This window comes from Aricia agestis, chromosome 17, assembly GCF_905147365.1.
Source record: "Aricia agestis chromosome 17, ilAriAges1.1, whole genome shotgun sequence".
Lineage (NCBI taxonomy): Eukaryota > Metazoa > Arthropoda > Insecta > Lepidoptera > Lycaenidae > Aricia > Aricia agestis.
The window spans coordinates 12,887,756-12,912,175 of NC_056422.1; the positions used below are offsets into that span (position 1 = coordinate 12,887,756).

General features: G+C 37.2%; 1 protein-coding gene and 1 long non-coding RNA gene across 4 annotated transcripts; one reads left to right on the top strand and one right to left on the bottom strand.

Moving 5' to 3' along the window:
• Positions 1 to 208: 208 nt before the first annotated feature.
• Positions 209 to 2,878, top strand: LOC121735549. The gene is made up of 2 exons (XR_006036877.1): positions 209 to 394; positions 2,848 to 2,878. It is a non-coding gene; the product is annotated as an uncharacterized LOC121735549 (long non-coding RNA).
• Positions 2,879 to 4,000: 1,122 nt separating this feature from the next.
• On the bottom strand, positions 4,001 to 22,821 carry LOC121735528 (outer mitochondrial transmembrane helix translocase). Of its 3 annotated transcripts, XM_042126370.1 has the most exons (9): positions 22,496 to 22,821; positions 21,832 to 21,940; positions 11,987 to 12,131; positions 10,372 to 10,539; positions 9,962 to 10,090; positions 7,171 to 7,310; positions 5,293 to 5,326; positions 4,468 to 4,563; positions 4,166 to 4,255 (listed from the first exon to the last, which is right to left on the bottom strand). In XM_042126370.1, exons 1-8 carry the CDS (start codon positions 22,666 to 22,668, stop codon positions 4,478 to 4,480), a joined length of 984 nt encoding a protein of 327 aa, XP_041982304.1. In that variant the 5' UTR covers positions 22,669 to 22,821; the 3' UTR covers positions 4,166 to 4,255; positions 4,468 to 4,477. The 3 variants fall into 3 exon arrangements, with proteins under 3 accessions (XP_041982303.1, XP_041982302.1, XP_041982304.1); XM_042126369.1 differs by lacking the exon at positions 4,468 to 4,563 and having other exon boundaries at positions 4,001 to 4,255; positions 5,198 to 5,326; positions 21,832 to 21,928; XM_042126368.1 differs by lacking the exon at positions 4,468 to 4,563 and having other exon boundaries at positions 4,001 to 4,255; positions 5,198 to 5,326.
• Positions 22,822 to 24,420: the final 1,599 nt, after the last annotated feature.

Sequence of the window (24,420 nt, forward strand, 5' to 3'; positions counted from 1 at the left end):
TCTGATAAATGATTTGTTTGTACTACGAACATCTAATAAGTACTCTTAATTTTTTTTTAATACAACTTCTACTGTACAATGCACTGACACAAGCATTAACATATATAATAGTGTATACGCTTTAATTTTCATCCCTTGTATAAAGCCATAATATGTAAATATTATTTTGCGACAGTGGCACACAAATTTTATCAAATCAAGAAAATGTATATGTCGCAGTCATCTGGTTTATTCTGCGATTCGATTGAATGACTAGCGCATTTATTGAATGACGCCATTCAATCGAATGACTAAAGGACAACTCGTCAAGACGTTGACTGTGACATTTAACGTCTGGACTAAAAGTCATATAGTAAAGTCGTTAAATGGGATGCTATATTTTTTTTAAGTAGCCGTTGACAGGGAAGTTATGGGTAAATCCAAAATATAGAAATAAAGCACTTTAAACTTTAAAGTAAATTTAATCGACAACATATCAACACAGTGATATCAGCTGTGCGAGCTGTTTGACGCCATATTTGTTTTAGTGACTACTAGCGCCGCAGTAAGGAAAAAATGAAATACGTTCAATTACACGACTGATTTCATGTCCGATATCTTCAAAGGGCTATGTTACAAATCGCTAACTAGTTGGACGTTGAGACGATCGTTCAATCGACGTTCGGCCGAGTCATTCAATTGAATGGTGTCAATCAATGAATGCGCTAGTCATTCAAACGAATCGCAGATTTAACCAGATGACTGCGACATACACATACGTAGCAAAATGGTGATTACATTTTGTTGAAAATTTGCCATGCATACTTTGTTCGTGTCGGTATGTTTAGTTATAAATATCAAATATTTTAAATGTTGTAAACTATTAAATTTTGATTTAGTACCTTAGTGCTATGACTGAAATCTTCAATGTATTAATAGAATATATTACTGCAATGTCTTCACGCTAGAGCTAGCACTAGCATAGACAGTAAACAAAAAATTTTGTTCAACGTTTAACAACGTTTCTGTCAATATTTTAATATGACGTGTGCAACATGTCGGGTTGTGGTCGGATTTTTACTGTACGTACCTCTGCTCCGACTTTTGCGTAATATTCTATATTTAGTTTAGTTTTAACCTGTAAAATTTGTGTGAAAAAGTATCTTTGGACTGTTTATAGGAATTCCTATTTAACGTAGGTAGTATTTTATATAGTGGCCTATACGTCTTTATACACAATGCCAAAACTGTTCATAAAGTTAATTTAAGTTTAATGTTAATTATAGATTATGGTATTTATTATCTTTTTATTTACCACTACGTAAATAATAGTTTTTATGTGTTCAACACAACTAATAAATAATCGTTTACAGCTTGGCCTTAAAAGCAGAAATTTATTAAGGTGGAACTAAAAAATTTTTTGACAAAATTGTTGCCATAGATATAGTCTGTCAAAAAAGTGAAGAAATTAAAGAGTGGCATCATCGTATTGTCATCCCTTTCAAATCAATCTAAGAAAAAAGGGATGACACTACGATGTTGCCACTTTTTAATTTCTTCACTTTTTTGAGACTATAAGCATTTTACAAAACGTTTGACATTTTACGTCAAAAATATGACAGTTACAAAGAAACTAGCGCCCCATTTTTTGTCAACATTAGGGCCAAGCTATACAACAGCTGCTGCAAAGCATATTAAGACAAATTCTTTTATAAATTACCATCAAGCTAGTAGACAGGTAACCTGATGGTAATGCAAGAATAGAAGTTGCAGGTGCGTTTCGCGTTTTTAAACCCTTCTACAAACTATTAACATCTTTTTAATATGGCGATCAACGTGAAATTTGCTTGCTTCTATTCTACGAATAATAAAAACTAAGGAAACGTAACTCCCATACTATTACCGTTTTAAAGGTTCCTTTCGACCTGTCATGTAACGTCAGCCTGATACTGCTCAAGGCGACCTAAATATTGCAAATGTATTGAATTGTGTACCTATTAGGTACACATTTACGACAAGTATTGTATAGCATGTTTTTGACGGAGTTACTTTTTCTTAGTTTTTATTATTCGTAGCATCTATTTCAACTCTTTAAAAACCTATTTGGTGATTATTCGATATTGTATGACGTATAAAGCGTACTATATCTGTGTTAGTATAAGCTTGTCGTATTATAATATCACTAGGTACTTTTGGTGTAACTTCTAATATCAACTATTTATAGTATCATCACTGTGAGTACGACTTTATAATCTCAGTTAATAAAATGACAACTTTTTGAGCTGATAGCACATTTATCAGCACCGTACGCACCGTACGCGTCGAACGCACCGCACCGTACCGATATACGACGCGTACGATGCGGACGAATGTGCGAGGTTTCACATCATTTCATACAACGAATTCTAAAATGCGGCGCGTTCGGCGTGCGTGCTGACAAATGTGCGATCACCTTTACACTATTTTACATAGAACCATGACGGGATTCAGCTTTAAAGAGATTCAGAATTGAGCTTTATTTACTACATAAGAAGATATACATTAATTTACTGCCAGAATTTGAGCTACCAGCAATTCCAGAAAACCACTTGCAATGAAAACTGTATCCTTTTGTGCTCAAATAAAGTTCAATTTGGATTTCGCATTTCACACAATTATTTGTCAGTTGGTAGACACACTTTCCACTGTCATTTTAAAAACTCAGATTATAAGTCAGAGTAAATTCATGGTAACTACAGCAGGGTGAGTTCACTAGAATGCCACACCGGTTTTGGTGATTGTGGCTGTCTCTATACAACAAGTAACAGATACGTCATAATCAGTATACCAGTTTATATTAGCTTGTAACAACTCAGGAAAGGAAGGTAGTTTAATATATTATATCTTTTTAAGGCTATATAGAGTGTGTTAGTGTAAACACCGTTATCCTTGAAACCATCAAATGAGCCCGTCAAAATGAACAACTTTCATGGTATGATACTAGGTATGAAGACGGATTTTTTTGAGTTCCCAGCATTGTTCTCATAGAAAAAGTTGTTCATTTTGACGGGCTCATTTGATGGTTTCAAGGATAATGGTGTTTACACAAACATTTTGTATATTAAAAATGCCGTTGTCACTAACTTGACCAAAATCTCAAGAGATTAAATTCGCCATAATTATTATGTTACAACCTACGGTTACAACCGACAGAGTTTGCTTTAAGTATATGTCATATAATATAATGTAGTACCATAAAGTTAATACCAGACAAGCAGTAGATTCGTCCTATGGGAAGCGACTTCCTTTATCGAAATACCGTGATTGTGGTTGTAACCTGAAATAGACTGCTTATGGATTTTGACATTCGATTATACCAAGACATAAGTCCACTAAAATATAGTAGAGCGCGCAAAATTTTTAGGATCGCTCCGCAAAACTGTAGAGGGGAATAAGCTCATGTATATGTTACGCTCAAAGACCGAAAACGCTCAGTGAGCGAAAAAATTTGTGAGCCATTTTTTCGCTCACTGAGCGTTTTCGGTCTTTGAGCGTAACATATACAATATCTGTTAAGAACATGTTTATAACACATACACACATTAACTTCAATGCTGTCAATGATGTGCCACCGTTAGATGGCGATCTATCAATAACGACCCGTTTTACATGATCTACCACTAGCGAGTTACTCGCCTCGTTCACTCCCCTATTCAAAAAATCTAACATTGCGTCTTCCCCTAAAATGTTTGCCGAGCGATCTTACATTTATACGCAGTCTATACCGGGTGTAACAAAACTATGTGATAATACTATAGGGTGTGTGTGGGTCCTATTATATTATAGAGTACGCTGTGAAAGTAGCAGTTTGTATGGAAAAAATCATGACGCGCGGGCGCTTGCCCATACAAACCACAAAAATTTTTTGCTCTTTCAGCGCTGCTACTTTCACAGCGAACTCAACATACCCATATGCACCCTAAAGTATCACTAAGGGCCTGTTTTACCACTTTCTGATGTGCCGTCGCCTGCCGGCTATTCACAACTTTTTTGACAGATTCTCCATACTTCATCTGTCAAGTTAAGTGGTGGAAACAGACCCTTGGTTTCGTTAAACCCTCTATACATATTCCACTAAATAGACTTAGTCCAACTCCAGCCTCATGTTAGGGGGCATGGAGCCGCACTGTATTTTTGACTCCTTCAGTTTGGAGAGCGACAGTCGCAGATCGTCCATACTGATCGGTCGCACCGCGTCCTCGTATTCGTCGTCTGATTCTGTTTTGTTCAACGATGCCTGTAACGGATATTCAAATGGTAAGTATTATAATAATGCAAGACGTATTTCATTCAAAATATAACCTATAAATGAATAGTACCTGGATGACCGAGCTTTGCTATAGTGAAGAGGTAACAGACAGACAGACATACACTTCCGTATTTATAATACATATCAAGATATCAAGTATGGATGGCTATCCCCGCCGGGTTTCCCCAAGTCCTTGGTACCCAATCCTCTCTATCGATTTCGGCGCGGGCGAGGTCCCTCACGCGGTACACGGCCGCCTGATGACACAGCTCGTGTAGATCTGAACCCCGAGAAACCTTCAGTACACGCCTAATATATCCAACTAGCTATCGCGGCAAACGTTGTTTTGTCATAAAATGATTTTCCCTGTTTTCCTGCTTTTCTCTTGAAGTTTTTTCTGATATATTTTTTTCAATAGACCTCAAGGAGCCCGAGACCTTTCCAACGAATGCAAAAATGTGGAAATCTGTTCGTGCGTTCTGGAGTTATAGCGTCAGGAAGGAAAACCAGACTTATTTTTATATATTAGATAACTAGCTTCTGCCCGTTACTTCACTCGCGTTAAGAAGTATTATTATTAATTAGGTATCAAAGTCTCAGCCCGATCCGTTTAAAATTGACAAAGTTTCATACAAACTTTCATCCCCCGTTTTATCCCCTTGGGGGTAGAATTGATCAAAATCCTTTCTTATTGGATGTCTACGTCATAACATCTACCTGCAATTTCAGCTCGTTCCGTCCAGTGGTACGGGATGTGCGTTGATAGATCACTATCTATATTTTTTGTCTTTTATTTTCTGTTTTTGCTGTCATCTGTTGTAATGTGGTGTAATGTGTATGTGCTTTTTGAATAAATGTCTATTATTATTACTATGTCAGTCAACCTTTTCGTTATATATATTTAGATGGCTATCCCCGCCGGGTACCTACCCGATCCTCCCTATCGATCTCGGCCCGGGCGAGGTCCCTCACGCGGTACACGGCGGCTTGGCGACACAGCTCGTGTAGATCTGATCCCGAGAAGCCCTCAGTGCACGCCGCTAGACGCTTGTAGTCGATCTGAAATTAAAACAGGGACATTCAGAAATATATATTCAATAGCGACCCGCCCGGCGTCGCACGGGTATAAAATATATAGCCACTGAAAAAATGATTAAAATCGATAGCCTCCTTCGCGTGGTCTACTTCTTATCTGTGCCAAATAACATAAAAATTGCTCGAGTAGTTCGCGAGATAAGCCCTTTCAAATAATTTCCTCAATTTTTCCACATTCTCATAGCGTGATAAAATATAGCTTATAACCTTCCTCGATAAATGGGCTATCTAACACTGAAAGAACCTTTAAAGCAAAAACCTGTTGTAAGCTTACCAATAGCATGCAATAGCTACAAATGACGTGTAAACGTCTGATAGAGAGATCCACTAATAAAGACACTGATCTACTAACAGCGTGTCCCCATTTCCAATATGCCCACCCCCCGGGGCTAAAATGGTCGCTTTGAAGAATCATGATATGAATCATATTATGATTCATTTTTCTTAAGTCGCAAAATGCAACTCTGCTTGCAATTCACTTCTGTATTTTTGTACTGATTTGACATTTGACAGTTTGACAGTTTTGACAATTCATTTGCTGAATTGATTGAGAGGAATTGCTAAATGTGACCATTTTAGCCCCGCTGCTCGCCACACCAAAATGAGACACCCGAACGGGAGTAACTTAGGCCGCGTCCCCATAAAACACGCGGCGCCGGCACCGTGTTACGGCACGACGCCGCACCTGCGCCCCTATTCTGGTGAAACATCCAAACAAAAATTGTGTCCAAACTTAAACGATTATATAATATAATATTGTATAAATATACGGATTTACCCAAAATTTTCTCTGTTTCTGTTTCTTTTTCAATCTTCGTCTTAGTAACAAGAATAATTCTGTCGCGATCCATATCCAGACAAGCACTCTCGTTCGAGCGCAAATATCGACTGAATACGCACGCACCGGGACGAACCGTACGCGGCACCGTGTCACGGTGCGGCGCCGTACCGTATCACGGTGGCAGCGTCGTGCCGTAACCCGGTGCCGGTGCCGCGTCTTGTCTAATGGGGACGCGGCCTTATACATTAGTGACATAATATACTGAAATGTGACAGAGAAAGACAGCGGACCTTAAGAACGCTGCGCAATGATTTTCATTAATATATGCAGCTCTGGGTTTATGTATAGGCAGTATAGGCCATGGCCTATGAGCGGCAGCGTCCTATGGCGTACCGGGGGTGCGGCAGCGTCCTACAATGGCGGCGTAGTACATAGGGGCGGCAAAATTAAAGTGGCCTATACTCATAAAAAATCGGCCAAGTGCGAGTTTGGGGGATAGAGTTACCCGCGTCCGTAGGATTTACGACCTTTTCCTAGGCCCACCCTACACGTGTCCCCCGGGTGGTGCTAAACGGGTAACAACTCCGAGCCTTAGGCGGCGGTCAAACAACCTGACTCCATGGCGACCACACGCCAAGAGGACCTAAATACTCCTATGAAAGAGTGGTCCCAGATTGTGGGAACTTCTAGGAATAAATCCAGGGAAAACAAACCTTAAGCCTTTTTGAAAATATCAAGTGCCTACCTGTTGCCATTATTGATATCGAACAAAAAGACCAAAAAATCACGTATGTTCTATGGGAGCCCCGCTTAAATATTTATTTTATTTTGTTTTTAGTATTTGTTGTTATAGCGGCAACAGATATACACAATCTGTAAAAACTTCAGAAGTCTAGCTATAGCGGTTCTTGAGATACAGCCTGGAGACAGACAGACAGACAGGCAGATGGACAGATGGACAGACAACCAAGTCTTAGTAATAGGGTCCCGTTTTTACCCTTTGGGTACGGACAAGGTCTGTACTCACATCAGGTGCCGTCGGCTCGTTATTCAGTATAAGCTGTAGTATTCTCTCTCGCTGCGCCTCGTTGGGCATGGGCACGTGGAAAGTGGCCGGCATGCGACGCTGGATCGCCTTGTCCAGGTCTTGAGGACGATTTGTTGCACCTGAAATGACAAGTGTTTTGGACAAGGCTTTGGATGGAAGATTTTCAAAAAATATCAAAAAATATCCTTGATCATTGGATTAATTTTTATATTTGCATGTTTCACACACAGAATCACCCGCTATAGGGCTCCAGAATCTTTTGGTCGTTTATACCTTTTTTTACTTTGTCCCGCTTTTGACTGAAGCATCCCGCTTTTTCACTCAAAAAGTTCCAAAGTCCCGACTTGGCACAAAAAAAAAACTGGCAACGCTGCCATCATGTGATCAAAATGTTTTATTCTAATTACCCCGGCATTGCTAGTCAATTTCTTTTCTCACTTTTTGCCATCAGATTCTGGTAGACCTATAGTGTCAATGTCGGTTTTAGCACTACCAGCGCCCTGGGCGAGATTTCTTCGGCGCCCAGGGTGCTGGTAGTGCTGAAAAAATTGGCGCCTTTTTTGTTTGCCTTCAGCTCCCCTTTTTATCTGGTCGCCCAGCGTAACCCCCCCCCCCCCCCCCCCCCTTGACCCCGCTAATGGTCATAACTCTTAATACACTCTGTAGCAGAAAATTGAGTTGCAGCCAGGGTACATAAATACTTGTCAACTATGCGGTATGCCTTTCAATCTGATTTTATTCCAAATACATAATACAAAATACAATTTAATTTGGTCCATTATTTTGTTTATATTTGAGTATATTGTCTCTGAATTGATATGATTAACGCTTCAATATATAAGACAAGGTAAAGCATTGTATAGAATAGATAGATAGGCATACATACATCCATTCAGTATATCTGCCGCAGTACGAGGGCTGCTATTTATGTATCCGGAACTGGCCACTTACAAGAACAATATTTAAAAAGTAATTACAACATTTGAAAATAGAACTCTTTGGTTGAAGAATACATTTTGTTTCATGTGACTGTCAATTATTTTTCCATTGTGGCGTCATTTTGAAAATTGCGTGTCTTCATTTGCCATGGATTTAACGCGTGAACATTTTCGTGCAATGATTTACTACGATTTTCGGCGTGGGTTAAATCAACAACAGTGCTTTATTCAACTCACCGCAACTTTTGGAGATGAAGCACCATCAAAAACCAGTGTTTATCACTGGTACAGTGAGTTTAATCGTGGGCGGTCTATGCTCACGGATGAAAATAAAGAAGGTCGCCCAAAAACAGCTGTTGTCCCACAAAATATAGATGCTGTGCGGGAACTAATAATGCGTGATCGTCATGTTACATATCGCGAGATAGAGGCGTCCTTAGGCATAAGTATGACGAGCATACATAAGATATTACACGAACATTTGGCTGTAAAAAAATATGTTCGCGTTGGATTCCGCACAACTTGACAATCGATCAAAAACGGGCTCGTGTCGATTGGTGCAAAAAAATGATAAAAAAATACAACCGTGGTACGTCAAAAGCCGTTTATAATATCTACACAGGTGATGAATCTTGGATCTATGCATATGACCCCGAAACTAAACAACAGTCAACGGTGTGGGTGTTCCAAGATGAGCCGAAACCAACAAAAGTTACTCGTGCAAAAAGTACTTTGAAGCAAATGGTCGCCTGTTTTATTGGAATTAATGGACATGTGGCTACAGTGCCATTAGAGAATCGTAAAACGGTTAATTCTGAATGGTATACGACCATTTGTTTACCAGAAGTCTTTGAAGAAATAAGAAAGGACAACCGACAACGCAGAATCATATTACATCACGACAATGCTAGCTGTCACACCTCAGCTGAAACAACTCAGTTTTTGGAGGGTCAAAAGATCGAATTGACTGGTCATCCGCCGTACAGCCCCGATTTGGCACCTAACGATTTCTTTTTATTTCCATACGCGAAGAACAAATTACGTGGTCAACGTTTTTCGAGCCGCGAAGAGGCTGTTGATGCGTTCAAAATGCACGTTTTGGAGATACCTCAATCAGAATGGAAAAAGTGCTATGAAAATTGGTTCCAGCGTATGCAAAAGTGTGTCGATCATCGCGGCGAATATTTTGAAAAGCAATAAAACCATATTAAATGATATATGTTTGTTTCTTTTTTTAATTCCGGATACATAAATAGCAGCCCTCGTAGGAGTACCCGCCAATTCTCATTGAGGCCTTGCACTCACCCATGATGATGACGGTGCAGGAGGGGTCGGTGATGAGGCCGTCCTACAGCGACATGAACTGCGTCTTCATCATCACTCTATCATCACCCCACATGACCCCACTCACCCATGATGATGACGGTGCAGGAAAGGTCTGTGATGAGGCCGTCCCACTGCGACATGAATTGCGTCTTCATCATCACTCTATCATCCCCCAAATTGTCGCCACTCACCCATGATGACGATGCAGAAGGGGTCGGTGATGATGCCGTCCCACAGCGACATGAATTGCGTCTTCATCATCACTCTATCATCCCCCAAATTGTCGCCACTCACCCATGATGATCACGGTGCAGGAGGGGTCGGTGATGAGGCCGTCCCACTGCGACATGAACTGCCTCTTCAACATCACTCTATCATCACCCCACATGGCGTCACTCACCCATGATGATGACGGTGCAGGAGGGGTCGGTGATGAGGCCGTCCCACAGCGATATGAACTGCGTCTTCATCATCACTCTATCATCACCCCACACGTCGTCACTCACCCATGATGATGACGGTGCAGGAGGGGTCGGTGATGAGGCCGTCCCACAGCGACATGAACTGCGTCTTCATCATCGCCGTCGCCTCATGGTCGTGCTGCGTGCGCGTGCGCAGGAACGACTCGATCTCGTCTGTCAATTATTTCATCTTGTTTTAGGGACACAATATTTTGATAAAGTATGTATTTGCAATCAAATAGCAGTTGTAGAGCAGCTAGAAAGATGCTCATTAACCTATTGCTGCCTGTCTTTTGTTTGGTTGTTGTTGTTGTGCAAATGTTATATTTGTGCACAAGTGAAAGAAACAAGTGGCTATAATATATCTATCTAAAAAAATCTACATAGAATGCAAGAATAGTTGCCACTTTTCTTACTTTATAATTTATATCTAGGTCATAGTGGATAATTCTCACCTATAAACACAATACAGGGCTGCAGTTTGACTGCGAGGGAGAACACAGCAGCGGCAAGCTTCTGCGTTTCTCCGTACCACTTGTCAGTGAGTAACGACACATCCAGGTTTATGAAACTCATGTTTGCCTCCTTTGCAGTCGCTTTTGCTATAAGTGTCTTGCCACAACCTGAAAGTTTGTGAAACAAAAAATTGTACATTAATGTTATTACTTCTTAATACGAATACGAAATTCCCTCATACCTATTAAGCACGCATTGCATGCAAGCATCAACATGGACATATTAATATCTCTACTTAGGTTAGTAACCCAGACTGGGTTACTAACCTAAGTAGTAAATAATAGTAGGGGAGGGTAAGGTGCTATTTGTGTAGTCACTCGAGCGTCATGGAGACATAGTAGGTTTTTTACATTAGGTAAAACTGATAAAAAAATTATAAGAGCGTTTTTTTATTTTAGCGGTGGGTTCAGAAGCTGCAGCCATTTTAAAGTTTTGAAAAAGAAAAAATATTCAGAAAATTTCTTATTTAGGTAAATTATAAATGTAATTTAGACAACAAGGAGTAAATCATTTAGTTTACTGTTTAGTGCAAAATATAGTCTGTCAAGAAAGTGAAGAAATTAAAAAGTTGCAACATCGTAGTGTCATCCTTTTTTCTTAGATTGATTTGAAAGGGTAGACACTACGATATTGCCACTTTTTTATTTATTTACTTTCTTGACAGGCTATAAAATATCTGCGAAGCTTAGTTAGGAAAAGAAAATATTAAGCTTTATTTTTTTATATATTTTAAAATGTCCCTACAGGCCAGGCTTGCCAGACGTCCCGATTTTGGCGGGACGTCCCGATTTTTTCATCAAAATTAAATGTCCCGCGCGGGACAGGCTCAGTCCCGTTTTTTAGGAGAAAGCCCGAACGTACGTGCAGCGTGCTGAGAAAGATAGGTGCGTAATGAAGATAAGAGTGTGGGAGATAGAGGGGTGGATTTTCTTTGGCTACTTTAGCTATCTGTTGTCAGGTAAACGTTATTTTAACGCCAATAAAAATATAAAAATTCAAAAAACATTTGATTTTATACTTTTTTTTTACTTTGTCCCGCTTTCGACTAAAGAATCCCGCTTTTTCACTCAAAAAGTTCCAAAGTGACTTGGCTCAAAAAAAATCTGGCAACGCTGCTACAGGCGTACCTAACCTTTGAATCGTCAGTACTTTATATGGAGGCTTCTTTGGGGTATACTAAATATCTTATGATCTGACAGATCCAATGACATTTCAGTATTAAAATATATTTTTTTAACCCACCAAGTGAGAAATCTGATTTCTATACCATGATAACTAGATACATGTCGGAAGCCTATACAAGCTTAATCTGACACGCTCGAGCTTGTCCCGAAATCCCCTCTTCCCCTCCCTATAAGGTCAAAATTCAAAACTATGACACAAATAAAACTTCATACTTTGTCATATAATTTTTCATTGTTTCTTTTCTTGTGGTTTAGACGATAATAGGCAGTGACACAACATGCCTTTCATTATTTGGATTGGTAGTGATAAGTCTTTCTGCATCAAGAAGAAATATTACTGTATAAGCCTTTACAACAAAACATTGCTTACCAGGTGGGCCATGCAACAGTACTCCTTTTGGCGGTTGTGTCAGGCGGCTGTCAGTAAACAACTCTCTCTTCTGTATCGGCAGGATCACTGTCTCCCTCAACTCTCTAATCAGATGATCTAAGCCGGCGATATCCTTCCAATTCACCTGAAATACAGGAATGTTCTGTTTTGCAGACAGTCATACGAAAGGAAAAGGAACCACCCCAGGAAGTTGCTGAAAAACAAAATATATAAGGCAACTCAGATGTTAAGACACCATCCATCATGAAAAATTAACAATACATACTAACAGACTTATTTACCACTGACGCTTTGATTCTCAAATTACAGTTGATTACTGAATTTTAACCCTGCTCAAAGTACTGACTATCATAAAACTAGCATCAGTAACTTGATAACTCACTACATGACAACTATAATAGACTACTGCAGGCCCATGTCCAAAATGGATGGGTCATATGAACCACCTGGTGACGTATATAGGACGATATTAGAGCATAAAATAATCGGATTTAGCACTATGCCGTCACTTGTAAGCTGTCAAACTGAGTGCTGGTGAGAATTCAAAAGTGCATGTAAGGTGAGTACATTTTGGTCATATGATTCTGTACGGCATTTTTAGCATCGATAGATAAATACATGAAAAATAATAAGTATAAATAATAAGTAAATAAAATGATGCGCCACTAAGTCGGTATTTTTATTTTATTTTCTGACAATTTCCATGGTAAAGGCGAATGCCCAAAAATGTATAGACCAAAAACCCGTAATCGATTGAAACCATTTATATGTGGCATAGTAGACTACTTATACTGTATCCCAAATACAATGTCCTTTTTGGATTAAACAATCACCGAGTACTTTAAAAACGATCGTAACTAATTGACTTTTCTTATAGGAATCTATATGATATTCAGGACGACGCGATGCTACAAACGATAGTGTGGCGATTAGTACGTAGTAAAAACATTTTTAATACAGATGTACAGTGTTGTAATTATGTATTTATGAATTTAATGTAGATTTAATGTTTAAATATTTATCATTTTTATATCTGACAATATAGAATGTTAGTTCGGTATAGAAAATAATCTGTATACAATATGTACTGTTTTTTTAGGATTATTAAATACACCATATCGGTTATATTATGATCGTTTTTTTTTTATAAAATAAGGGGGCAAACAAGCAAACTGGTGACCATCACATACATCCACACATCCATACATCCATACATCCAAACAAACTTTCGCCTTTATAATATTAGTAGGATTGAGGAGTTCCCTCGATTACTTATGGATCCTTCATCAGATCACCACTTTTGTGAATATAATACCAAATTGGGATGATACCCTACATACCAAAAGAAAAATTTTGAAAATCGGTTAAGAAACGGCGGAGTAATCGTTGAATATAAGAAAACGAACATAACACCTCCCCCATTTTGCAAGTCGGTTAAAATTGTAGCCTACGTGTTATTCTGATGTATAAGCTATATTATTGTAAAGTTTCATTAAAATCCGTTCAGTAGTTTTTGCGTGAAAGAGTTACAAACATCCATACATCCACACATCCATACATCCATACATCCAAACAAACTTTCGCCTTTATAATATTAGTAGGATAGGTTTAAGGTTACGTCACTGCATGGATAAAGTACTGATTTAATAAATAGCGCAAAAAAGAAATAACAATCTAAAAACTCCGACAATAAGATAATACCACCTCTTATAGAAAGACTAGATGTCCCGCGCGGCTTCGCCCGCGTAAATTAGGAATTTCACAGAAACCGTACATTTTCATAATAGGCCCCTAGGGGGCCTATTATGAGCTCTTAAATCCATTCACTTTACGTCCTTATACAGTCAGTATAAGGACGTAAAGAGAATGGATTTAAGAGCTCATGATAGAGGCCCTGCAGTTCCTGAGATTAGCGCATTCAAGCAAACATACTCTTCAGGTTTATAATATTAAGTATAGATTTTTTTAAATTATCGCTTGACAAACTCGAGCCTCGATCTAAAAGTCTATGAAAAGGCTCATAATCATGGGACGATGCATGGTATAATATTATGGTAGTGATTATGATGATGATGAATGTAATTTGCATAGTAGCATATGCTTTCCGTTCTTAAAACAACGCCGAAACTCCCACACTTGTATCTATAAAGAATCAGGAGTTCTCTCAGCACCTTCCGAACCACGGTATACCAGGTAGGTATACCTCGGTGCAAAATCTTACTTGTTTGTAGCATATGCTTAGAATACTTCTCACGAAACCGAAGTCACCACATGTTTCCCCATAAATTTTGAGGAGTTCCCTCGATTACTTATGGATCCTTCATCAGATCACCACTATTGTGAATATAATTATACACATATATATTTATACGTGGGAGAGCTATGCTTCGGCACGAATGGGCCGGCTCGACCGGAGATAAATATTTTTTTAAATAACTTACAGGATATAGGTAACCATTTTGTAATAGTTTGTTTCATGCACTTTCGATAAAAATACAAAGTAGAGTTATTTAGAACACACAGAGGAAGATTATTGGTGTTTACAAACACTCTCGGAAACTACTTCCTTTTGCATGTAGTGTCGGTAACGTTTATGTTTGACTAAATAAATGCTATTTGAAAATAACAGTGTATACCATTTTTCTACATAAGTTAACTTGTTTAATCTGCTATAAAACAATCTTAACCTTTAACGTCACCGGCGGGGTCTACGCAGACCCCACGCGCTGTTTTTTGACGATAATTTTTTAAATTGGCAAGTTACGATCGCACATTTTCGGCTAATCTCAATGCAACGCGAGGTCTTTCAGTGTGTAAAAGCCCGTCGCTCCTCTGCTGAGAGAAGTTACATTTTTGCTTATGTGGGGATACCTACAGACCCCACCCGTGATTTTTTATCCCGTAACATCTAAATGAATAATCACCCGTGATTATGTTTAGTTATTTGTTTTTTGAATTGGCTATGTATAAATGGCAAAAATTGTTGCCGACTAACAGGAAATCAAATTGCTGAAATCATAATATTATACAATTTAATGACTCTGAAAGTTTTTGGAAACATTTTGGAAGAGTTAGAGGTAGGTAGACCTAGTGCACCAAAAATGAAGAGAAGATGCTGTTATTGTTCCAAAACTAATTATTATTGTCCGTAAGCCTTGCTATAAAACTATTTGCAAGCCTCATTCAGTAAAATTATTTATTACTTACCTAGCCTACTCAAGGAATAATTTTAGTTTAGAGTTGTGTTTTAGTTTAGTGTTTCAAGGATTGTCAATTTTTTTTTCTGTAATGTTTAGTGTTAATTTTTATTTTGATTACTTATTTATAACTCCTTATTTATTAGAAAAAAATAAAAAGTTAGTCAGAAGTAGACATTTTTATTGAATTTTAGTACATTCAACATGTGCCCTAAAAATTCTATGCACGAGATTGGTTAGTTCATAAAAATATTCTTTACTGTCTAAATAATGGTTAGTTTATTATTTATAAATATAAATGCTTTTCATAAATAAAATAATATATTTTCTCATTATATAAAAGAGGTTTTAAAAATATTAAACCATTTTGAATTTATTTATTTATTGTTAATGATCTAGCAGCATTTAGCTGATAATGACCATATCACACAGTGTTGTAATTCACACACTCGTTATTAATTTCTTTTGCAGGACTTATTTGTCATCAACCATTTGTCAAGTCTATTTTTAAAGCTGTTAACAGTTGGTGCAGATACAATATCATCGGACAACATATTCCAAGTCTGCACAACTCTATTGCTTAGGAAGTTATGAGCTACAAGCGAGTTCGCTGGTGTACGTTCTAGTCTGAGATGATGACCTCGAGTTGACCTGGATTTCACATTTTTCCTAATGTAAATATCTTCAAGCTCTGGCACGCTGTAACAATGTGTTAGTATTTTGTATGTCTCTATGAGGTCTCCACGAAGGCGCCTGTCTTCTAGCGTCGTGAGGCCTTTAATATATCTTCATAGCTCATATGTCGAAGTGCTTTCGGTATTTTTGTTGCCTTTCTTTGTACACTTTCTAAAAGATCAATATCCTTATGAAAGTATGGACTCCAAATTTGGAATCCATATTCCAGTAGTGGTCTTATGTATGTTTTGTATATTTTCAAAAAAAGGTCAATTGTTACAACTTGAAAGGTCCTCTTAACCAAGTAAACAAACGAGTTGGCTTTCTTGACAATGTTGGCAATATGTTGATCCCATTTTAAGTTGTGTGTTATCTGAACTCCCAGATCTGCTTGTGAGTTAGTAGAGGTCAAAGGACAACCGTCAATGGTGTACTGTAATTTTGGGTTATTGTTTTCCAAGTGCAAAACACAACACTTTGTTAAGTTCAAACTTAATAACCAGTTTTTGGTCCAAGTAAGTATCCGATCAAGGTCATCCTGTATTTGATTAGAGCTTACTAGCGGGTTAGCAAATAATTTGCCATCATCAGAAAAGAAGGCTGGGTGAGATCTTATCATTGCAATTAGATTAATTACATACATACCGAACAGGCCTGCTGCGAGCACCGAGCCCTGTGGAACGCCGCTTGTCACTGCTTTACAGTGGGAAAGAGAGTTACCTATTCGAACTTGGAATGTTCTGTTTTTCAAGTAGTTACTAATCCAGTTTAGAAGCCGTCCTCTTATTCCAAAGTGTTCAAGTTTCAGAAGAAGGTGTTTATGGGAAACTTTATCGAAGGCACGTTCAAAATCCAGGTATATGATATCAACAGGGTGTTTATTATCAAGTTCATTGCACCAAGAACGTACACATGTCAGTAGATTGGTTATGGTTGATCTTTTCTTGACAAATCCATGTTGCTTGGCAGAGATCACTCCCTCCCTATGCCAAAATATATTCATTTTTTCAGAGATGATTTGTTCCATAATTTTCACCACTACACTTGTAAGGTGTATAGGTCGAAAGTTTTTGGGATCAGTCTTATCTCCTTTTTTAAAAATTGGTGTTACAATGGCCTTTTTCCAATCTTGAGGCACTACACCAGAGCGGAATGAGCTGTTCATTATGTCTGTTAATGGTTGGGCTAGTAAATTGCTGGAGTTCTTAATAATACTGCATGAAATTTGATCTGGACCAGGTGATGAGTGACTGTTAAGTCCTGCAATTACTTTTGTAACATCTGTAGCTGTGAATTCAATATCACTTTTTTTTTTTTTAATGAAATAAGGGGGCAAACGAGCAAACGCGTCACCTGATGGAAAGCAACTTCCGTCGCCCATGGACACTCGCAGCATCAGAAGAGCTGCAAGTGCGTTGCCGGCCTTTTAAGAGGGAATAGGGTAATAGGGGAGGGTAGGGAAGGGAAGGGAAGGGAATAGTTGAGGGTAGGGAAGGGAATAGGTTAGGGGTTAGGGGATTGGGCCTCCGGTAAACTCACTCACTCGGCGAAACACAGCGCAAGCGCTGTTTCACGCCGGTTTGCTGTGAGAACGTGGTATTTATCCGGTCGAGCCGGCCCATTCGTGCCGAAGCATGGCTCTCCCACGTATCACTCAATTCATTTGTAAGTTTAGGTAAAATAGGAAGCTGCGTACCGAGGTCGAGTGGTTGTGTTTTAGAGTATGCCCTTTGGAATTCACTGCCAAATATTTCTGCTATGTCCACTGGATTTGTAACAAGGTCTCCATTCGGGTTTCTCATAGCAGGAGGTATGCCAACTTTTGAGGAGACACTCTGCCGAATATATGAGTAAAATCCCTTCTCACCGTGGTCCAAAATTCTTGATTCATAGTTAAATCTTTGCTTTCTTGTAAGTGAGACACATCTATTATTCACTTCACGGTATCTTTCATAGTCCTCATTTAGTCTAGTCTGTTTATATAGCTTCCAGAGCTTATTCTTTTTGGAGATAAGTTTCAAAATGTCTTTATTGATCCAAGGTTTATTGTGACTTTTATATGTGATAAGTCTTTCCGGGGCATGTTTGTTCGTGGTGACGTTTATTGCTTTCAGCAATTGTAACCATTGTTCCTCTGTGTTACAGTTCGGGTTCACATTTTGTAAGTGTGTGGCAAGATCTGCATTGTAATTTTCATAATTGATCAAATGGTATGGTCTTTGCAACTTTTGATTATTTATATGTCTTTTTATAAGAAGTTGGGTACTGAATTCAATAACACAGTGATCGCTTTTTCCGATTGGCGGGCTGTAGTCAATATGTTTGATAAAAGAGTGTTCATTAACCATTATCAAGTCCAATAGTGAAGCGGTCTGATTTGTTCTAAATCTTGTTGGGAAGTTTACAAGCTGTGTAAGATTACTGTCCATAAACATTTCTCTAAAGAGTAGTGCGGGACCAGGTAATGTCTGGCTTATGTTCATTGGCCATTCTATAGCAGGGTGATTGAAATCACCGGCAACTATAATTGTATTGTTTATAGCCGCTTCTAAAATGTTAGAGTAGAGCTTGGTGTCTCGAGGTCTCCATATATCTTCATTGGTATCGTCTGCTCTGTATACTCCTACAACAAGAAAGTGGTATATACTACATTGTATATCTATGAAAAGAGCTTCCACTTCATCGCACATATATCTCCTATTATAATTGGCTACTATAGGAACACCATTAAAATTGTCTCTTATATACATGGCAACACCGCCACCTCTAGTTTTCCCTTCACTCCTTTTTGATTTATGTTTGCGATCCAATCTAAATAGATTATAGTTTGATATATTAAAGGAACAGGAACTGTCGTTACTATTAAGCCATGTTTCTGTTATGATGGCAATTGCTGGCTTTTTTGCATTGATATATTGAAGAAAAATATCAAATTTGGGTGGTAATGAGAATAAATTAGTATAGCAAAATGTAAAGTCAGTGTATGGGCTTGTATTAGTGTTATGTATTAGTTTTTTTGTTGAACTATTCTTGGGGAGCCCTTTACATATTTTATTGTAAGGTCTGTTTCCCCCTTTTCAATCCTAGATTTAAGTGCCTCTCTGAGTTCCATCAATTGTTCTCGTTGCATGGGCGTTTTGTCATCATAAATCCTTATATCCTTGCTCGCACTACCTTTATTTTTTAGTACTCCAATAGCAATATTACGCGAGGAAAAGACCACCTTAATAGGACGTGTTTTTCCGGTTTCCCGACGATCCAGGCGCTGCACAGATACTACAGAAGCATTATAATCGAGATTGCCACTCTTGCTAATATGCTAATATCCAGGAATATATTCTGAATTTTTAGATTATCATGCTCTTTTCTATCATTACTTAAATCTGAGCTACACTCCTGTACTCCTACTATAATCACATTATTAGCTCGGCGTTCCCGCTCAGCGATTTCCATCATGATAGTGTTTGTGTCCGTTGAGGATTTCACAGGGGCTGGGGGTACTTGTAGTTCATGTAGGAGTAGTACTTTTCGGATTCTTAAGAAGTTTTAATCTCATGAAGCTCTTTACGTAGGCCATCGTAAGCCTTTATCAGCTTCGGAACCTGAAATAGTGCCTCGCGACAAAGAGCGCATAGGTATAATAGCGTCCGTTTGCCTTTCAGCCTTCACTACTGGTAAGGTTGCTACATTGTAAACAGACATTTCTTTTACATCCATCACATTGCACTGTATTGTCGTCAATAAAATCGTCTTCACACTTAAAGCACTTCATTTTTTAACACTTTTTCTTTGAAGTGACGCCATAAATCACAATGGATACCGCCCCAACAAAATTCACTTGAAGTGTCCTGTTTTCGTAGGTAAATGCGATTTTTCTATCTTTACGTTATTATAATCACTTTTGGATAAATATTTATTGCACTTAAATAGTTTGAATTGTGTAATTAATATTTTTTAAGAAATTAATAAGAGCGATACGAAATTCAACACTGCTATCTATATTTATATTTATATGTTTATATCTATAGTTATATGTATATTTATATTGGGGTACTTCTAGACCCCACGCGTGACGGAACGTTACCCAAAACAATGCGTGTACTTAAAGGTTAAAATTGATATTAACAACATGATAGTAACCATAATATAATTATGACAAAATAAAACGCTAGTCGTATCAAATGTAGAGTCAGTCACAATATATGGAATTAATATTAAAATCCAATCAAAAACATCCTGTAAAAAAACCAAGTCTCGCAACTCAGTTTTTATACCGTAAAAATTTTTGAGATCCATGCAATACCAAGTCGGTTAATTTATTCAGTCCCTACCTAGGGGGCCTTCTGTCTCAAGTTATTACGTAAGTTATTATCATATCAATATTAAAAATCTTTTACGTTTTAAATAAATAGATCGACTTGGACATCGCATGATTAGATTGTTTAGTATAACACTATACAGTATCACACAGCACTACGGGCCTGCATCAATCGCATGGAGCGCAATAAACTAAACAATCTAATACATATTATAATAATTATGTATGAATTGTAAGATACATTGTGTTTTCATGCGATGTCCAAGTCGATCTATTTATTTAAAACGTAAAAGATTTTTAATATTGATATGATAATAACTTACGTAATAACTTGAGACAGAAGGCCCCCTAGGTAGGGACTGAATAAATTAACTGACTTGGTATTGCATGGATCTCATAAATTTTTACGGTATAAAAACTGAGTTGCGAGACTTGGTTTTTTACAGGATGTTTTTGATGGGATCTCACTTCTTTTTGTAGAGTCCTACTTTTCTCCTTTTTGGTACCTTTTACTACTACAAATATCAATAACGATTTTTATAAGAAACAAATAAAACTAACAATTAATGATAATATAATCATTATGTATACAGTATTACTATACTACTTGCCTTTCAGGACTACCCAATATCCATACTAATATTATTATAAATGCGAAAGTGTGTTTGTTTTTTTGATTGTCCTTTCTTCACGGCCTAGCGAAGCAACCAATCGACTTGATTTATGACGTAGACTTAGTTGAAAGAATGAAGAGTAACATAGGCTACTTTTGGTCTTAGAAAAACGTCAGGTTTCCAAAGGAGGTTTACAAGAATATTCGTATTTTACGCGATTTTTTAATTCCACGCGAGCGAAGCCGCGGGCAAAAGCTAGTGCTTCATATATATAGATACCTATCTACAACTATTACTCCTTCGAATATACATAATATAATACGTACGGAAATATCGATGGTACCGACTACCGGTACAATGATTCATAAATTGCAATTAATGTAACTTTGTAATCTTATACATGTATATATGGGATTACAAAGTTATTCACGAAGTTAGGGAAAGAAGAAGAAAACTGGACAGTACTTATGAAATGTTTATTAAGTTTTCCCTTAATTAAAACACTAAACACTAGCTAGATATCTCTCTCTACCGACGATAAACCGGAGATATTGATGGTACGGGTACAATGATACATAAACCGCAAATATAACTTTGTAATCCTATACATTTATATGGGATTACAAAGTTATTTACGAAGTTAGTGTATCTAGAAAACTGGACAGAAATTTTGAAATATTGGAACTTTCCCTTGATTTAAACACTAAACACTAATTATATTCCAAATTTGAAGGTTCTATGTTTGCTAGAAGTGCCTTAGACTTTTGGTGATCGGTCAGTCAGTCAGTCAGTCAGTGACAAAATTAAGAAACTTTAACAAGTTACAGTTCTTAAACTACTGGTGCAAATTGAATAAAATTTTAAATATACCGTTTTTATACAATGCTTGCTTAACAACTGAAAATTCAGGCTTGTTGGTTTATCCATTATGAAGTTATAGAGGGTCAAAAAGAGCCTGAATTTGTTTGATAAGAAAACTTTAAACATATTATGTAGAAAACATATTATAATTGAACTTACGTTTATCTCTTCAGGTACTACAAGCTGTGAGGCGATGATCATCTCGTGGTCGGTCAGCTTGTCCAGCGCCAGCGAGTGCCGCCCTCCGAGCCCCGCTCTGCAAGATATCCTTAACACATGCATGGTCTACTTGCCATCAATATTCTATCTTATATATTTAAACGAGCAATTCTTGTATATATATAATTAGAATCTCGGAATCGGCTCCAACGATTTTCATGAAATTTAGTATATAGGGGGTTTCGGGGGCGATAAATCGATCTAGCTAGGAATCATTTTCAGAAAATGTCTTTTTATTCGTGTTTTATCGATAATCGATAAACTGAAAAATATGACTCTTCCTGACATCTATTGGCGAATAATAATACTATATTGTTGGCAATTAATTGTTTCAACGGCCAGTAGATGGCGTTATTAAGTAACACGAAGTCAATGAGTGTTTGCTATACCGAGCAAAGCTTGGTCATCCAGGTACTGATATATTATGATAGAACACATGATCATGAATATTTACACTGTTTGAATTTACATTGCAACTGTTTATATTTATTTGTTCTTGGCAATGAGCAAATGGAATTTAATAATAAGACTAGAATAAAGTATTAGAATGTTGTGAAAAGTTTAAAATTAGAACAGAAGTTTTGTAAAGAAAATCGATATGTACTTGCGTAACTGTTCCCGCGCTCTCTCCTCTGCTTTCTTCCGGCTCTTGGACGTCGGATCTATTTGATTGACGAGCCATTTTATTGAAAAGTAAGTCACTGCGGACACAAATGCAACACGAATTGCCATTTGGAACACATCGTTTCTGGTAAAGGCTGAACCTTCCACCATCATACCGCACTTTCCAAAACTAGGTTATATTGTTAATCCTAAAATGTTTTCAATAACGATGCTTAATGTTAAATCAGACTGGTTAAATTAGACTGAAATAAATTACAACAGCAATTTATAATATTCACGAAATCTTTTTGTAATTTTCGGGCCAGAGATATTTTTTGACATATATTTTTCTTTTGAGTTTTTTTTTTGTTGGCTTTTGGCACTGACAGTGATTTTTTTTTTAATTTATTGAGAGCTGAAAAGGAGGCCTTTGCTCCAAAAAAATACAATAATAATACAAAATACAACAGATTAAAATTAAAAAAAAAGGAATGTCTTTCTTCTATGTTGGTTCTCACCACAGGTTCTCACCAATGTTCACACTAAGCACTATTTACAAAAAAAAAAACAAAACACTACACTAAAGTTTTTATATATTGTTAATTGTAATGCCATTTCAACAGCATAACATTCGGCTGTGTAGATAGAACACATATTACTGATTATAAAACATTTAGTAACATCCAGAAATTCATCATAATAAGCCGATTTAACCTCATCTATAGTTTTCGACCCATCTGTAAGGAAGTCTGAGAAAGTCGGTCTTACCATAGATGTCTCCAGGTGTTACCAAATATTTTTTCTAGAACCTTCAAAGTTGTCATAAATTGGCCATAGATCACTAGAATAAATGTCATTTGTCATATTTAAAACCAACTGTAACAAAGTCGGCATCTGTGGCAAAATCCTTGTAGAAATAATTTGTGATGTTATTACAAAAGAATCTATTAAACTAGTTATTTCCTCAGATACTTTAAGTTTTCTTACAGGAAGTGAGGACTTAATTGCAATCATCTTAACAAAGTATTTCTTAGCTAACATGAGTCGTCTCAAGAATAAAGGAGGAATATAAGTTTCAACTTTCATTGAGTTTATAGGGGTGGATTAAATCGCACCAGTTATAATGCGCAGTGCTTGATTTTGAATGATATCTAACTTTTTTAGAAGACTAGCGCTAGCATTAATATATGCTAAGCAACTATAGTCAAAGTGGCTCCTAACTAAACTTTTATACAACATTGAGAGAATTTTTGGATCAGCACCCCAAAAAACTCCTGCTAAACATCTCAATATATTGAGTCGCTTGTAAGCTTTATTACATATATAATCTATATGTACATTAAATTTAAGTTTGTTATCTAAAACTATTCCTAGAAATTTATGTTCATTTACTAGTGAGATGATTTCATTATTACATTTAACTTGAACATTACATTGACTTTTACAAAAAGTCATAACTGAGCTTTTTGAAGAATTAATATTTAGTTTTAGTTTGTTATTATAATAATTTAACAGTTGCTTAAGAGCTAAATTAATATTACAATTGGCCGAGCGTAGTAAACGATTAATACAATAGATAACTATATCATCAGCATATTATAAAACATTAACACCTAATACTTTTACATATTTACAAATTTGTGATGTATATAAATTATACAGGATTGGAGACAGTATCACTCCTTGCATTAAGCCTTTATGTGCAAATTTTGGACCATGTAGTAAATCATTATGGACGGAAAGTAAAACATCCTAGATCTGAGTGGATGAGCAAGACCACTTAGGAGGCAATCGCACAAAGAAAGGCTCTAAAGACTGGAGGAATTCGTTCAAAGGAAGAACAACAGCGATACTCTGAACTCGACTCACTAGTACAGCGTCTCTGTAGACATGACAAGAATGCATATATCAATTCCATATGTAGAG